Source organism: Artibeus jamaicensis, unplaced genomic scaffold, assembly GCF_021234435.1.
Source record: "Artibeus jamaicensis isolate MK-2021 breed Jamaican fruit bat unplaced genomic scaffold, CSHL_Jam_final contig_525, whole genome shotgun sequence".
Classification (NCBI taxonomy): Eukaryota; Metazoa; Chordata; class Mammalia; order Chiroptera; family Phyllostomidae; genus Artibeus; species Artibeus jamaicensis.
In genome coordinates this window covers 13568341-13583239 of record NW_026521874.1, presented here as the reverse complement: position 1 = coordinate 13583239, position 14899 = coordinate 13568341, and the positions used below count along the sequence as shown (strand labels likewise).

At 55.9% G+C, this 14899-nt stretch overlaps 1 protein-coding gene across 1 annotated transcript; it reads right to left on the bottom strand.

The window, feature by feature from the left end:
• Window positions 1–661: 661 nt before the first annotated feature.
• ASPHD2 (aspartate beta-hydroxylase domain containing 2) lies at window positions 662–8896 on the bottom strand. The gene is made up of 3 exons (XM_037161541.2): window positions 7854–8896; window positions 2331–2444; window positions 662–1800 (listed from the first exon to the last, which is right to left on the bottom strand). Exons 1-3 carry the CDS (start codon window positions 8659–8661, stop codon window positions 1691–1693), a joined length of 1032 nt encoding a protein of 343 aa, XP_037017436.2. The 5' UTR covers window positions 8662–8896; the 3' UTR covers window positions 662–1690.
• Between the last annotated feature and the right edge of the window lie 6003 nt (window positions 8897–14899).

Sequence of the window (14899 nt, the reverse complement as noted above, 5' to 3'; positions counted from 1 at the left end):
TTACCTCCTGTTCCCCAACCTCGTCACATGAACGCAGGTACCGTGTGAACCCCTGCGTGGGCTGTTGGCTTTGTAAACGTAGAGCAGTCGGTATGTACAGAATCATGCACCTCAGTGATTCTTGAACAAATACTTAATGACTAAAAAGACTTCAGGCGTTTTTGAAATGTCTGCCCTTTCCTGCATTCGAATAGCCAAAAGACACATCTTGCAGAAATTTTACTCAACTGCAGACCCGTGTCCTTTGCACACTGGCTAGAACTGCCCAGTGCATCTCAGGCTGCGTCTGCTTCCGACAGCTACTCCTCGCAGAAGCTGCCGGCTTCTGTTCGGAGAGACGCTGGCCCTGCACACGTGACCTGCTTGCACGCTCCACCCCCTGATGGCTGCATCGATCTGCCGCCTCCGCCATGCATCATTCAACCCGGCGTCTCCAGCAGGGCTGGAGGCTGCTCTTTCGCACAGCAGCTAACAGGAGCTGCTTCCCGACTTAGTGCCTCAACCTGGCCGTGTCCTTCCCTGGAGACCAGAGGCCGGCTCCGGGACTCTGGGTCCTTCGCGTTTGTAAGTCTTCCCAGTGTCCTCACTCACACATTTGCTTAGGTGGCCACTGCTTAGCACATACCTTGTGCGGTGACAAGGACACAGGGCTGACTCACGGTCTCTGAGTCCAGCATTTGGACGTTTATGTACAGACAAATAAATGGAAAATCATAGGCAATGAAACTCCAAAACAAAACAGACACTTTGTTCACATCTACGTTTCCAGTTTTGCCAGAGAAAGGCTTTCCAGAATGTCACTGGGTGGCGAGTGAGGTTCTACCCCACCACAGCTCCAGTGGGCCAACCTGGTGGTGGTGTCCAAGTTCATCATCAAGATGGTGAACACAGGGAGTGCTCCCGGCCCCAAGTGGCAGTAGGGCTTCTGTAGGCAGTGAGGTAAGTGAAGTACGAGTCCTGCAGCTGACCCATGGGCGCCCCGGCCAGACTCTCGAGGACACCAGCCTCAGCTCTGAAGGAGAGCGGCGTTGCAAAAAGCCTCCAGTCCCAGCTGCCGACAGCTCTCTGCCATCGGAGACCCGACAGGGTTTGGGGTGGCGCGAGTGGAGGGTGACGTTTCCCCAGGCTGTGAGCCTGGGTACCGCCCCTAACCGGGTCCACCCTGCTCACGAAGATGGCCACGTGCAGGGACTGCAGAAGCCCCTTGGGGGGGGGGGCTGAAGGTCCCCGTGGCATGACGGTGGCAGAGGCCAAGTTCTCCAGTGCTCGGTGTGCAGTGTGTTGTGTTCGTTTTTCCTTTTTTAGGTGACCACATGAAGTTGTACGTTGTTACATTCAGACAAGTAACTGCTTGATTACTCTATTTCAGAAGAATGATACATCACGTAGCCACGGGACACAGACAACAGGGGTGCCAAGCCTCCGGCCACAGAGCAAAGTAATGTGCCAGTAGGCAGAAAGGAATCGCAGAAGCAAATGAACAGAAGAAAAAAAAATCGAAGAAAATACAGGCTGGAAATCTCCCACTAACGATAACAAAAGGAAAGAGGGACCCAACGTGGTGGAAAAATCCCAAGTAAGAGCTTTCTGTTGAGGCAGGTTCGGAGCGTGGCACTGTGACGCGGCAGGCGCTGGGCTGCTCCACCATCTGTGCAGGTGCGCCCGGGGCCGCCCAGCACAGGAGCTGGACTCACCGGCCTGGAGCAAAGATGAAGTCTAGGGCCTGCCGTTCGGCCGCAGCAACGTTTGGATGCCACAGATCCACCATGAAAACCACCCGTGGGCCATCCTCTGCCGAACCTGCGGTAGGGGCGAGAGGGGAAAGGTTCAAACAGCCCGGGGCCAGAGCCCGCGCCCACGTGGTGAGCTTTTGGCAAGACCGGAAGAGCTCCTGCTCTCCGATCAGAAACATGATCGTGGTTTCCTAGGGCTCTGGGCAGAATGCGTAGGGGACGAGGCCCAGGGAGGGGGGTGCCTGGCGGGAGCACAGGATATTTGGGGTGGCAGAGCTATTCCGTGTGATCACGTCACGGTGCACGTCTGTCCTCGTGCATTTGCCAAAACCCACAGAGTGTGCCACACAGCGTGAACCCCCATACAAACAACTGACTAGGTGACAGTGACCTGTCAGTGTTAAGCTCGTTGAGGGTAACACGTGTACTATCAACGTGCTAACACATGAACTAAAGCAAGATGTTACTAAAAGGGGAAACTGTGTATGGGGAGGGGGTGTGGGGTGGACTTGCTGCTCAATTTTCCTATAAACCTAGAACTGCCCCTAAAATCAAGTTCACATTTAAGAAGCGGCCGTAGGGAGGGCAGACACTCACCTCCGTGGAACGCCGTGTGGAGGAAAGAGTCGTCGAAGAGAAGACAGCGGCCTTCCGCCCAGCACTGGGGCTCGCCCCCCACGACGAGCTCACAGCCACTTGGAGTTTTCAGACCTTGGGGACAGGAGGAGAGAAGACGGCGTGAAGGCAGGTAAGATCTGGCGTGGCCGGAAGTCAGGGGTGAGGTATAAAGTATTTAGAGTGAGAGGTAGTTCAGTAGTGCAACTACAGGCTAAGCAGCTGGATCCTTACCATATTCCTGGGAAAAACTCATTCCTCTACTGGCTCAATCCCACGATTTTCAACCTTTTTCATCTCATGGAACACACAAATCAATTACTAATATTCTGTGGTACACCAAAAATGTTTTTTGGCGATCTGACAATAAAATAGGTATAATTTTGATTCATTTTCACCAGTGGCTAGAGAGGGTGTTCACTGTTGTCATTTTTTAAATTTGAGAATCTAAGGGAAAAGTGCTCAGTGCCCCAACTTCCCAAGTATTGCATGTTTCAAAAATTCTTGCTGCTCACCAGTTGGAAATTGCTGGCTTCATCTTTCAGGGTCATGGACTCTTCCAGCAACCAAGGCTAGCCTACACTTCTAGGACTCCTGGAGGCCCCCCAGCACACCCCTGGAAATGGAGGTTCAGAACCCTGCCTCTCAGTAATTGCGTTACCTGCAGTCCCGTCTCCGGAGCTGCTTCAGGCGACAGGAGAGATGCAGAGGCTCACACAGTGCCCTCCTCTTTGGGTTCCAACCCTTCACTGCATTTTCAGGCCCGAGGATGGCACGTTCCTGGCCTGAGTTTCCCTGGCCACATTCAGGAAGATTGGAGGCCGCCCCGAGGAAAATGCCTGAGCTCTGAGAGGTTGCAGAACAGCACCTTCGTGAGGAGCCACGTGCTCAGAACACTCGTGGGGAGTGCGCGCTGGGGTGCCTGACCCTGGGGAGGGTCTGGCTGAACTGTGGCCGTGCGTGCACCCCACGCACCCGTCTCCAAGCCATCGTCTGAGGGAACACTGGCCCCATCACTGATGCTTGGGGAAGAGGCTGGGGCAGCCTCACGACTGCCCGGAAGGACTCACCCGGGACGAAGCGGGCCCTGGAAGAGGGGCTGGGACTGTGGTGGTCTCCTCCGTCCTCGTGGCTAACTGTGACAGCCATGGCCTTGGGCCAGTCGACGTACCCGTGACCTGATGTTCCTTGTGACAAACACGAAACAGCCTCTCTGACAGACACGAATGCACTCTCTCCGACAGTGTACTCTCTGTTCAGATGCACCCCTGGAGCCAGCGGATGCGCCAGCGGATGCGGTGAGAGCTCTCAGGGGCCCTGCGACCAGACCACTGGCTCTGACTCGCAGCTGCTGTGGGGCTCTGGGCCAGCACCGAACCTCTCTGAGCCGCGGCCTTCGCGTCTGAGAAGTGCAACGTGCCCACTATCCTTGCTCCCAATAACTGAAGACTCTCTGTGGGCAGGCTTGTGTTGCATAAACACTTTACAGACATCACCTGCTTGCAGGTGGAGCGACTGAGATACAGGGAGGTAACGGTCCTGCTGGCTGTCGCTCTTTAGACCTGGCAGGAGCTGGGAGTTGAATCCAAACCTCTCTGGGTCCAAAGAACAGGCCCTTAGGACACTGGACACCATGGTACAAATGCCAGTTACTCCGTTAGCAGCAGGGGTAGTAAAAGGATTGTTGATTTTCCTGCAGTTAATACTAGTTTCAACCCCAACAGGACATTTCCCTGAATTGGCTGGGACTGTTCACTCTGGCTTCGAAACCACGACCACCTGCCAGTGTTAACAGCAACTGGGGTTGGGGGGTTCAGCTGCTGGGAGGACTCCAGGGACAGCTGTTCTCTGCAGGGACAGTCTATCTGGGGGTCAGAAAAGCCCCCCTTTCTCTGTGACACGACATGATTGGCTGCCACACCACAGTACAACAGAAAGATGGCCTGGCCTGCCCGCCGCGCCTCCTTTCCCTGCCTCCCCTCCTTCTGCTCCCGCCTCCCAGGGGCCCACCATTCCTGCCACCTGCCAGCAAACCAGTTTAGTTGGCCAAAGTCACTGCTACTCCCCCAGAGAATTCAGGTGGCTCCTGGGGACAGAGACAGTCCCCACACATGGCCCCGGCCTGTCCCCTATGCCCAGGCCCTCTCTGGCTTAGGGTTTGCTGCTCTGTCCCCCCAGCCACTGCAGGAGGCAGGGAATGGGTGGAGAAAAGACTGGCCACCAGCAGCCCCACTTCAGGCGGCTGGCACTCAGGGTGGGCAAGGCAAACACGAGCTGGTCTACTGGTACCAGGTAGCTCTGCAGCCCAGAAATCCGACAGCACACGTGTGAAAAGGAAACGAGAGGCGAACTGGGCTTATGTAGTGAGACTTGGCTGCACACCTCCTACATTCCAACCTGCACTTTCCGGGGGGCTGGCCACTGGGTGGGTATTGGCCTCCCCTGTGACCCTGGCCCGGCGATCGTCAGAGGCCACTTCCTGGAGGTCTGGGGCAGTGCAGTTGGCACATCCCAGCCCCCTGCACCATGCTGGGTGGGCTGGACTGTCCTATGGTTCTGCAGGGAACTGAGACCGAGTGACGCCACCTCTAAAGGTAGCTCAGAACGGGGCTCAGCAAATGCGTGCCCCATGAGCAGCGCCTGCAGGGACAGGGCCTTCAGCCACAACTCAGACAGCAGCAGGCAGAAAGGAGGACAAGGGCCAGTGTCTCACGAGCACTGTCTGGAACCACAGGCACCCCTCCACCTGCAGCCCGGAAGCTGGCAGAGGTGTGGCCTCCAGTCACGCACCAGGCTTGCCCTGCTCCTCGCCTCGTTCTCTGGACCCCGCTCTCTCAGCACTCACCGTCACCTGAATCGAACACACCTTTCTTTCCTTCCAGGGTGGGGCACGGAAAGAAGGGAGCGCGCCCTGGCCACAGGGACTAGCCACACTCCAGCGGGACGTGTTCCCAGGTGTCCTGTTGTTCGGGGACACGACGGGGCCCCCTGTTCCTGGGGGCCAGCACCTAGCTGGCCGAGAGGGAATGACGGGCCAGAAAGAGGACCCGTGTGGGTGTGACTCACTCACACGTCACCTGCATGGGTGCGCAGAAGGCATTCACGCACAGGAGGCAAATGTTTGCTGTTCCTGCAGCAGCCCTTCCGACTCCTCACACCTGCCCGGAGCTCTACCACATCCATCCTCAAATGTTGTTCCCTACATCGTGGTGAAGTTTTTAGAAAACAGAAAAGGAAACCCTTTATTTAAAAAACAAACAACCCCCCCTAGCATTGCCCCCCATTGTCCACAGCCTTAAGACGGAAGCCTGAGGGGGGACCCTTGCTGGTTTGCTCCCACCCAGCTGCCCCGAGCTTGGTCTCCATCACTAGACGCCTTGGGAGGCCTAGACATGGCTCCCCCAGCTCCACCCCAGGGGTCCTGGGGACCCTTTAAGGTCAGACTGCCTCCCTGAAGCTGCCCACCTGCAGCCCTCTCGTCCTCTGACCTCAGAGCATGCCCTGCCGCCTCACACCGCGACTTCACTGCTCACGTCCATCACGTGACCATCTCACCTCCGGGGTTAGTCGGAGCCGCTGTTACCTGACCGCTGTCACCTGCCACCTGCTCCGCAGACAGCACTTCTAACCCTCCAACCAGCCGCCCAGGGAGGGGTCACTGCCTCCACTGGGAGAGGAGCAGGCTGCTGCTCAGAGAGGTTCAGGGCTGTGCCTGAAGCCGCTCAGTACATGGGACTAACAGGTTTGCACCCAGGTGTGTTTGCTTCCACAGTCTATTCACTCCCCCTGCTCCCGAGGGCAGAGCCTGGCCTTGTGGATTCTTTATTACACTGTCCAACACGGCATCTGAGCCACAAAGCTACTACCAACTGTTGATTGAACGCTGCCACGTGCTGGGCAACACGAAGTGGCCACAAAGAGAGTACTTTATTTAAGCCTCTAAGGATCTTGGGAGATAACTGCTACCTTCCCATTATACAGGTGAGGAAACTGAGGCACAGAGACACTCAGTTATTTGCTCAGAGTGACCTGACTGACCCGAAGCCAGGCCACCTACTCCAGAGCCTCCACTCTGTCCTGCCTTTCTGCTCAAACACTCACGGTGTCAACTGCTCGAATCTTGTCCCTTTTGCTGTTTAAAGCAGTGAAGTCCTAGGTTGAAGCTAAACTTTATTCAGGATCCCCAGAGTGAGAACAGGGGGAGCGGAGGGCTCTGGGCGAAGCAGGATCAAACCCAGGCCCCCACGGGCAGCCCTGAGACTCCTCGGCAGAACTAGTTAGGGACCCCTGCTCCGGCCCACAGGGGGTCATCGGGGGGTCCCTCCCTCCACCCTGACGCCCAGGCAGCGCCGCCTTCCCAGGGCCTCGCCGAGCCTCCGCTCCGGTGCCCTCCTCTAGTCTGGGATGCCATCGTCCTGGTAACCAAGCCACTGTCATGACTCACCAGGAATGCAGGCGACATTCTGGGAGCTAATATCCCCATTTACCACGCTGTTTTCAGGCCTACTTCGATTAAGTGCTCTCTCTCTGTCACGCTCCATGTGAGCAAATCCTCTACAATACACATGCTCTGTGAAAAACGACCTTTTCCTCCACTTTCCAAACGAGGAGACTCAGGCTCAGAGCGGTGCAGCGACCTGCCCCTGGTCACACCGCCAGCCGGTGGAAGGGCCAGGACACAGGCACGCGCGGTCCGACCAACCCTGCTCTCAACACCACTGTGACACAGGGCACGCCACCCCCCCCAGACTCTGGGTAAAGTCACCGAGCACCGCCTTCTCTCTGCACATTCAGAAGGTACTCGGCCTCCTGACGTCACCATGAGCCTCGGGGATCACCGTGACAGCCTTCGGCCCTGTGGCTCCCTGTCCCCCACAGCAGGCACCAGCCCTGTGTGGCCACTGAGATTTTAATTTAGAGCAAGTTAAGCCCTGGCTGTCGTAGCTCAGTGGATTGACCGCGGGCCTGCGAACCAGAGTATCGCGGTTCGATTCCCAGTCAGGACACATGCCTGGGTTGCAGGCCAGTTCCCAGCAGGGGACGCATGAGAGGCAACCATACCTCGATATTTTCTCTCCCTCTCTTTCTCCTTCCTTTCCCCTCTCTCAAAAAATAAATACATAAAAAATATATATTAATTTAGAGCAAGTTAAAACTGAGCCCCTCAGGTGCATTAGTCACTTGTCAAGCCCCCAACAGCCCCGGGGGCGATCGGCTGCCATGTCCGTGCACCCGGGGACTGCTTCTCCCACTGCGGGAAGCTCCTTCCAGTACAGCCTCTGCCAGAAACTAGGTTCTGACTGATCGCCAGGGTCTTTTCTGACCCAGTCCCTGCTGTCAGCACGGTTCACAGGTGACTCATCAATGTGTGATGGCAGATGGCAGTGTGGTGAGGAATGTGAAGGAAGCGCACTCTGGGGACTGAGCTGGCGCTGGGGTTCCAGACGGCCAGGCCAAGTCTGCCCAGGAGGGTACGTGTCGGAAGACCCCAGCCCCGCGACCTACCTAAGTGGCATCGGATGCGGATGTTGGTGGGCCCGTAGTGCTCCGTTATCACGGTCCCGGGGCTCAGCACGGAGATGCACGCGTTCCCAAACACATTGTTCCCGATACAGGTCCGCAGGCTCCCGAGCAAGCGGTACGTCCGTGGGCACTTCCTGCAGTTCCTGGGGACGCACACCCCCTGATTGACCAGGTAAAAGGTGACCCACTCCCCGCTGGGCGTGCTGTTCACTTTCCAGCCCTGCGGCAGGCTGCAGTTTGAGAAGGCTTTGTACAGGGCCTCGAACTCGCACAGGACGGTCTGGAAGTTCCGCTCCAGCAGCTCCACATCATGCTTCTGCGCGTCCCGGGCGAAGTAGGGCGCGGTGGGCAGGTCGGGCAGGAAGAAGACCTCGGGCTTCTGGATGGAGGGCCGGCTGTTGAGGTAGCGGCCCTGCTCGCGGATGCCCTTGTGGATGCGGCCCATGCCGGACCAGGAGTAGCGCTTGGCGTACTCCTGCAGGTTGTGGTAGAGCTTCTGGTTGAGGCCCTCGTTGTGGGTGCAGCGCACGCACTCGGGGGACTGGCAGTACACGTACCCGTTCTGCAGCCCGTCGGCGTCCACGCCCTGCATGAGGGAGTTGACCGAGACGTAGGGCCGGGGCTGCTCCCGGCCCACGTGGTAACAGTACCACACGAACAGGACCAGCAGGCCGGCCACAGTGACCACGGCGGTGGTGTCACAGTCCCTCACGGACTGGATGCCTGTGGCAATGCAGTCCCGCAGGCCGTCCAGCGACCAGCTCCAGGCCACCAGCCACTCGAGCGACATCTTGGGGGAGTTGCTGTTGAAGGTGTGAAGCAAGGTCAGACAGTCAGTCCTCTGGGGTCCTGAGGGCACCCACACGGTGCAGGTTAGCGTGGGGCAGTGGGGGTCGGGGGAGGCATGGCCGCCCCGGTTCCTCGGGTCCGGCCAAGGGCTGCATCCACAAAGAGCGAGGCCGCCCGTGCGCGCCGCTCCTCTCCAGGCAAAAGTCAGTGTGGGGACCGTGGAAGGAGCTGCCTTAGGTCACATCAGCGCGTGGTGCTGGCCCCTGGGAAGTGATTTTCCAAAAAGTCCAACCCTGGGATGAAGAAACAAACAAACAGCATGAGTCTTTTTACATCTGGAAAAGTCCTCAACTGAAACATAAAGTCACAGATCATTCTGTAAGGTCCTCGTTGGCAGGGACACACTTCTCAACCTTGTGTATTCTCCCCGCATTTTACCGCCACCCCCATTTCCCCAAACCAGGAGCGTTTCATCCGCATCAAGCACTCTGATAATTACCGTAATCCCACCCATATTCTCACCCCTAGGAGGTGCTACAGTTCCCACTTCACAGATGAGGAAACCGAGGCTCGGAGAAGTCCCCTCACACCCCCAAGTTCATGCAGCCACGTCAGGGACACGAAGCCCATCTGCCCTCAGAGTGACACCTATCCATTTTGCTATCCTCTTCCACAGTACGCATGTAATAAACACTGATGCTCCTCCAACCTCTGCGCCTCTTCAGAGACAAGGATTCAAAAGCACTTTCAAAGTGGCGCAGGAACTTTAAAACTGCATGTTCTCCACTTAGCGGTCCGTTTTCACAGCACTCCATCCTTACTCTCTCACCCTCCTGACGTGGGTCAGGCTTAAATCAGACTGGAAAAGGAAGTGGGCCCTCTGTGGTCGAAGCCATGGCAGACACTGGCCTCACCCATGAGGTTGTGAAACTGACATGATGAGACAGAATGGAAATAAAAGCCCTTCCAGGTCTCTGACTGTCTCCAAACCAGACACAAGGGGCTGTCCCGCGTACTGTACTGATGGTCGGGGCCACACTGTCCAGCACCCCGATTAACCTAAAAGGACCATGTACACAGAGCCCCACTAGCAGGCTGCCCAGGTCTGTAAACCCCTGCCATGTCCCCCAGCTGAAACCCTCTGTGTGTCCTGCTTTTTCTAATCTGGTGACAACAGCCAGGTCTACTACGTTCTACTACAAGTCTAATGCATCCCTGCCACCGTAGCAGAGAGATTAAGAACTCAAGCTGGAGACAGGCTGGACCGAGTACTAATCCCAGCCCTGGCCAGGTCGCTCCCCGCTCTGAGTCTCAAGATGGGGGGTGCTCATCTCACTGACTGAAGGTGAATGACGGACGTTGGGCACTTATGGTCATGGTAAGCACTCAGCATGCACCAGTGACTGCTATGACATGTGACATCCCACCCCAATTAGCCAGCAAACCAAAGGCGGGGCGGGGGGGGGGGGCATCAGGGAAAGATGTCTTAGGACTGAAAACACCAACAGCTGAAGGTAGACTCGGACACTCTTGCTGCCGAACATCTCAAGGGATGTTTTTCAGTCCCCAACCTGCAAAGCCGAAAACCGAAAGGGAAGCCTTAGGTGATCGTTAGCTGCCTCTCTGCACCTTCATACAGAACCACTCCGCTATGGTGTTCAGTAAATCCAAAACACATGTGTCGAATATCCGTGTGTGTTTTTCCTGCTTTTACAAAAAATACAAGAGCGGGGAGGTTCGATGCTATTTTTTTTTCCTCACGTGTTCTCAATTTCTTCACAGATTTGGGAGAACAGGGAGGGGCTGGGTGCCCCTGGATAGGTACAGACTCCTCTGGGCCCCAGGTTCTCTCTTCATCCCACCATACATAACTGGCAGCTGTTTCCTCTTGAAAAGGGAAGAAAAACCTGGACGAAAGGCGAACTGTTTGCAAGCCATCTCCCCGAGAGAGCCCTGGGCTTCCTGAACTTCAGTGTGAAACTAACCACTGCATACTAACAAGCGCTTGTACCGAAAGGATCCCCCCCAACACTGAGCTAAACTCCGAACTGGAATTAAACTCCCTCTCTCAAGAAGCGAGGCTTCCTTAAATGCTCTAAGAGTGAGATGGTGATAATTTGACAAACACCTGTTAAGTGTTAGTTCCCATCGGCCCTGCTACTCTAGAGTTTTCAGTCCATCGAAATGAAGACTCGGAGGTCAGGATAGAAGGTGAAGGAATCACTCCTCAGAACACTCTGCAGCTTACTCCCCATACTCTCTCCCCCTGGGGAAGCGTCATTCTGTACAATGACAGCCACCAGTGCTCCCTAGACTGAGCCTATAAACAAAAGGCAGCAAGAGATCCTGATGCCCTGAGCTCCAGGTTCAGACCCTGTTCAAAGATCAAAAACGGCATTGAGGGCTGAAGTTAGCACTTTTCAGACCCGTCAGTCACTTTAGTCAAAATGCAAAGGCAGGCCCCTGAGTCCAGAGACTGATTATCAGGCTCACAGCTGAAATACGACACTAAAAGCAGCCCTTACGTTTTCAGTGGTATTGGCAGCTTATTAAACTCTGCTTCAAACATTTGATCCTACTGCACCCGGTGACAACCGCCCATCTCCCCAGTGGGGAGGGCATGGATTCCCCCACCCCCAGCCCCAGTCTTAGGGACCAGAGTAACCTCCAGCTTCCTTCACGCATCTGTCTATCTTCATCTGTTTCACTGCTGTCATTAGGCATGGGGACATCTCACTGCAGTTCTGCACTTCAATAACATGCAGCCCCAGACCTTAAAGGTCAGTGGGCTTGGGGAATAAAGTCCAAATTCATGGCCAATGGTGAGCAAGTCCAATCCAATATAACTTGTTATACCACGAACACCTACTTGGGGGACAGACTAATGGCGCTAACCTGGTTTCATCCAGTTCACATTACCAGTCCAAGGGGCTGCCCGGTGCTTAAGAGCTTCTGGTCATTCTCAGGGTGAGGCCAGGTCATCCCCCAGGTAGTGCTGGGCAAGGCTTGTAATCCATGCCTCCCTCTCCACCCGGGGGCCAGGAGCTGCTCTGGGGCCAGCCCTCCCGCGTGGGGACCTGGAGACCTTTCCTCACTTTTGTGGCCAGCTTTTTCAGCATCCACTAGCTCCGGAGTGGGGGGAACGGGGAGGGCAGAGGATAGGTTAATACAGATGGTGATCGCCAGGAGGCCAGGGGAGGAGGGGATGGGAAAAGAGGAAGGTGACTATTGACAGGAAAAGTAGACGACTAGCTAAAGAGCAGGGAACGAGGATTACGGTGGTAACTCAAGGGGCAGAGGAAGAAGAGGGTTACTACAGGAAATATGGGAAGTGGGCAACGCTCGCGCTGGGAGGAGGGAGACTGCAAGCAAGGGAAAGGATTAAGGAGGGTCACCGCGAAGCAGGGTGACCGGTGGGTGGGAGGTCGCATTAACAGGAAGCAGGGGACCGCGATGGGGCAGGGGGTAGGAGGAGGGTGATGTCCGGCCGGGGCCGCGAACACTGGCGAGGCGGCGGCGCTCAGCACGCAGGGAGCTCCGGGCGGCTGGGCCCCTTGGCCGGGCCAGGATGCGGGCGCAGGCGGGCACCGACGCCTTAAAGCATCCTCAGCGGCCGTGCCGCGGGGCGTGGGGGCCGTGGGCCTCCTCCTGGCGTAGCAGGGTCAGCCGGCTGCGCCGCCCTCCCACCTCGCAGCCCCTAGAGACACTGCTTACCTGCGCCCCGGCGCGCGGGCGGCAGGGTCGACTCCTGGGGCCGGAGCGACACCGCCGCCCGAAGGCGCGGACGCGCGGACGCCCCTTGCCCGCGCCACGTAGCCACCGCCCGGCCGTTGCCGGCCCACGCTGCAGGAGCCGGAGCTGGAGCCGAGGTAGAGCCCCGCCGTTGCCGACGCCGCGCTGCGCTCCCCGGGGCCGCCAGGACTACAACTCCCACTATGCCTTGCGCAGCCGGGCGGTGTGGGCGGGGCAGGCAGGAGGGCGGGGGTGGCTAGCTGGCAGGGACCCCGATTCCCAGTGGGGATCTTCGCGGGTCTGGAGCGGGGTCAGCGGAGGGCGGACTCGCGCCACCCGCTCAGGAGGCTATTGCTGGAGCTGCTGTGACCCTGTGCAGCAAGATGCACCATATGCCCAGTCCGAATTCAGTAATTCATTCAGTTGGGCGTGCCTTAATTCATTCGTTCTTTCTTTTCTCCCTCTGTTTCTCTCTCTGCTCTCTGAGTCTCCCCCTCCTACATTTCCTCCTTTTATTCTCTTTCACTTCCTCTCCTCTTTCGTCTCACTTCGTCCCGCTTTATCGATTGATTCAGTATACACTCAGAAGGCCTTTTGGGCACTGGGAATGAAACCGCGAATCAGCGTCCTTAGCCTCACCGGAAACTCATTTGCCTGATAATAATGATAGGGCAGCCTCTCGTGCCTGGCCCCGTGCTCTGAGGGAGCATGTCGGATGGGACCGCTGCGGGCGGGGAGTCGCGGTCCAACCAGGAACAAACAATGCCCAAGTAACCACAGGTGCACATCTACAGTCACTAGAAGAGGAAGAAAGGGAGAGGGGAGAGTGTGTAACGGGGACCTGGGGACCTCATGAGGGCGTGGAGGCCTCTCTGAGGAAGTGATGTTTGAGCTAAAGCCTCTGGGAGAAAAATAAGCTAACAGCGACCATGGGACGCGGGAGGTGCTCCAGTGGAACTTTGCACAAGCAGGTTCTGGGAGGACGGAGTGGGACAGCGGGCCCACGGCCCATCTGTTCCTGTTCCACAAGTCACTTGTTGCTTTCCCAGAATCCACTTTGTCCCTGTCCCCAGAATCCACCTGCTACCCGTCCTAAGAACCACCTCTACCAGGTCCCTGAATCCGCCTCCCTCCATTGCAGAACCCACTTCTACCCTGACCCAGAACCACCTCTACCATGACCCAGAATCCACGTCTCATCACTGTCCCAGATCCCACCTCTACTGTGGGGCAGAATCCACACCTAATGTGGTCCAGAGGCCACTTGCACCATGACTTCATCCCTTTTCCCAACCCAAAGGGGGAAGAACTTTGCTCCTCTTTTATTCTACTGAAATAAGCCAAAATGCATACAATGCATTGGGAAACCATAAAATGCACCCAGATTTGCTCAAAGTGTGGGTAATCAACGGGCATCATATTTAGGAACATTAAACAAACTCTTTTCACTGCCGGCAGCAGTGTGGTTGAGCCTGGGTAGGGTGGAGATGGGGGGCAGGGCATTTGGTCCTGCTCCATTCAGAAAGTCGCTCTAATTCAGATTTCTCCAGAGGTGCTCCTACAGCCAGCCACAGCATCACACGGACAGGGAGGAAAAAGGAAAACATTCTTCATGTAGTTACAAATGTGCGTTCTGTTCCTGGACCATGCCATCTGTAGTACATTATGAATTAATATTGTCTATAAATCCTGTCATTATCTTTGGCCAGTGCAAATTATATTGCTCTGTACTTCTTAAGAGTATTTATTTGTTCAGTGGCAGTATTACCCTGCACACATTTTGCTAACCTTGCTTGTCATTTCTTCCTCTGGGAGACCCTGGGAGGTGAGCCCTCCCAGAGGGGCTTTTGGGTGAGCGCTCCAGAGGAATTATCGCTGCACTAATGGAGGAGTTGAGATAAGGGCCAAGTGCATCTGAATTGTCTGCCTTCAGCTTGGCTGCCACCCGCGTCCTCCCGCCCTCACTGTCTCCCCCCGCCCCCCCCACAGTCATTCCGACCTACTCTGAGGCTGCACAGCCTATCATTATGCCATCTCCTACCCTCGTGGGGGCCACCTAGTTTCTTCCTCCTACAGATGGAGTCACTGGGGACCCAGAGAAAACATGTCTCGCTCAATCAAATCCACAGCAAGTCAGTAGGCAAGTGCTGGGTCGGTGCATTAAAGAACCTGGTATAATTACTTTATAGAGCCATTGGGTAGTATTTGTTATAACAACGCCAAGTGTGTATACCCTGAGAACCAACTATTTCACTACTTTAAAGCTTCCTAGAGCAATTCTGGGGTAGATGAAAGCATAGTTATGTGTTCATTTTATATAATCCTGCTCAGCTCACCCCCAATTAAAAGAGAGGAGCTAGATGCCTGTGTAAAAATACGGATAAAGCTCCTACCAAAGAATAAAACACAACAAAAGCAGAATTATTCTTGCAGTGTGATTTCAACTACGTGACACACACGCACGCCATGATATGTAACTCTGTAGTTGCTGTGGATATAAATGCGTG

Bases quoted from the DNA above. Each gene is read 5' to 3' on its own strand.
- ASPHD2 (XM_037161541.2), bottom strand. From the start codon at position 8,661: ATGTCGCTCGAGTGGCTGGTGGCCTGGAGCTGGTCGCTGGACGGCCTG. The intron at 2,445-7,853 runs GTAGGTCGCGGG...CCTGTCCCCAAG, and splicing joins CCGCATCCGATGCCACTTAG to GTCTGAAAACTCCAAGTGGC. The intron at 1,801-2,330 runs GTGAGTGTCTGC...CCCCTACCGCAG, and splicing joins CCACACGGCGTTCCACGGAG to GTTCGGCAGAGGATGGCCCA.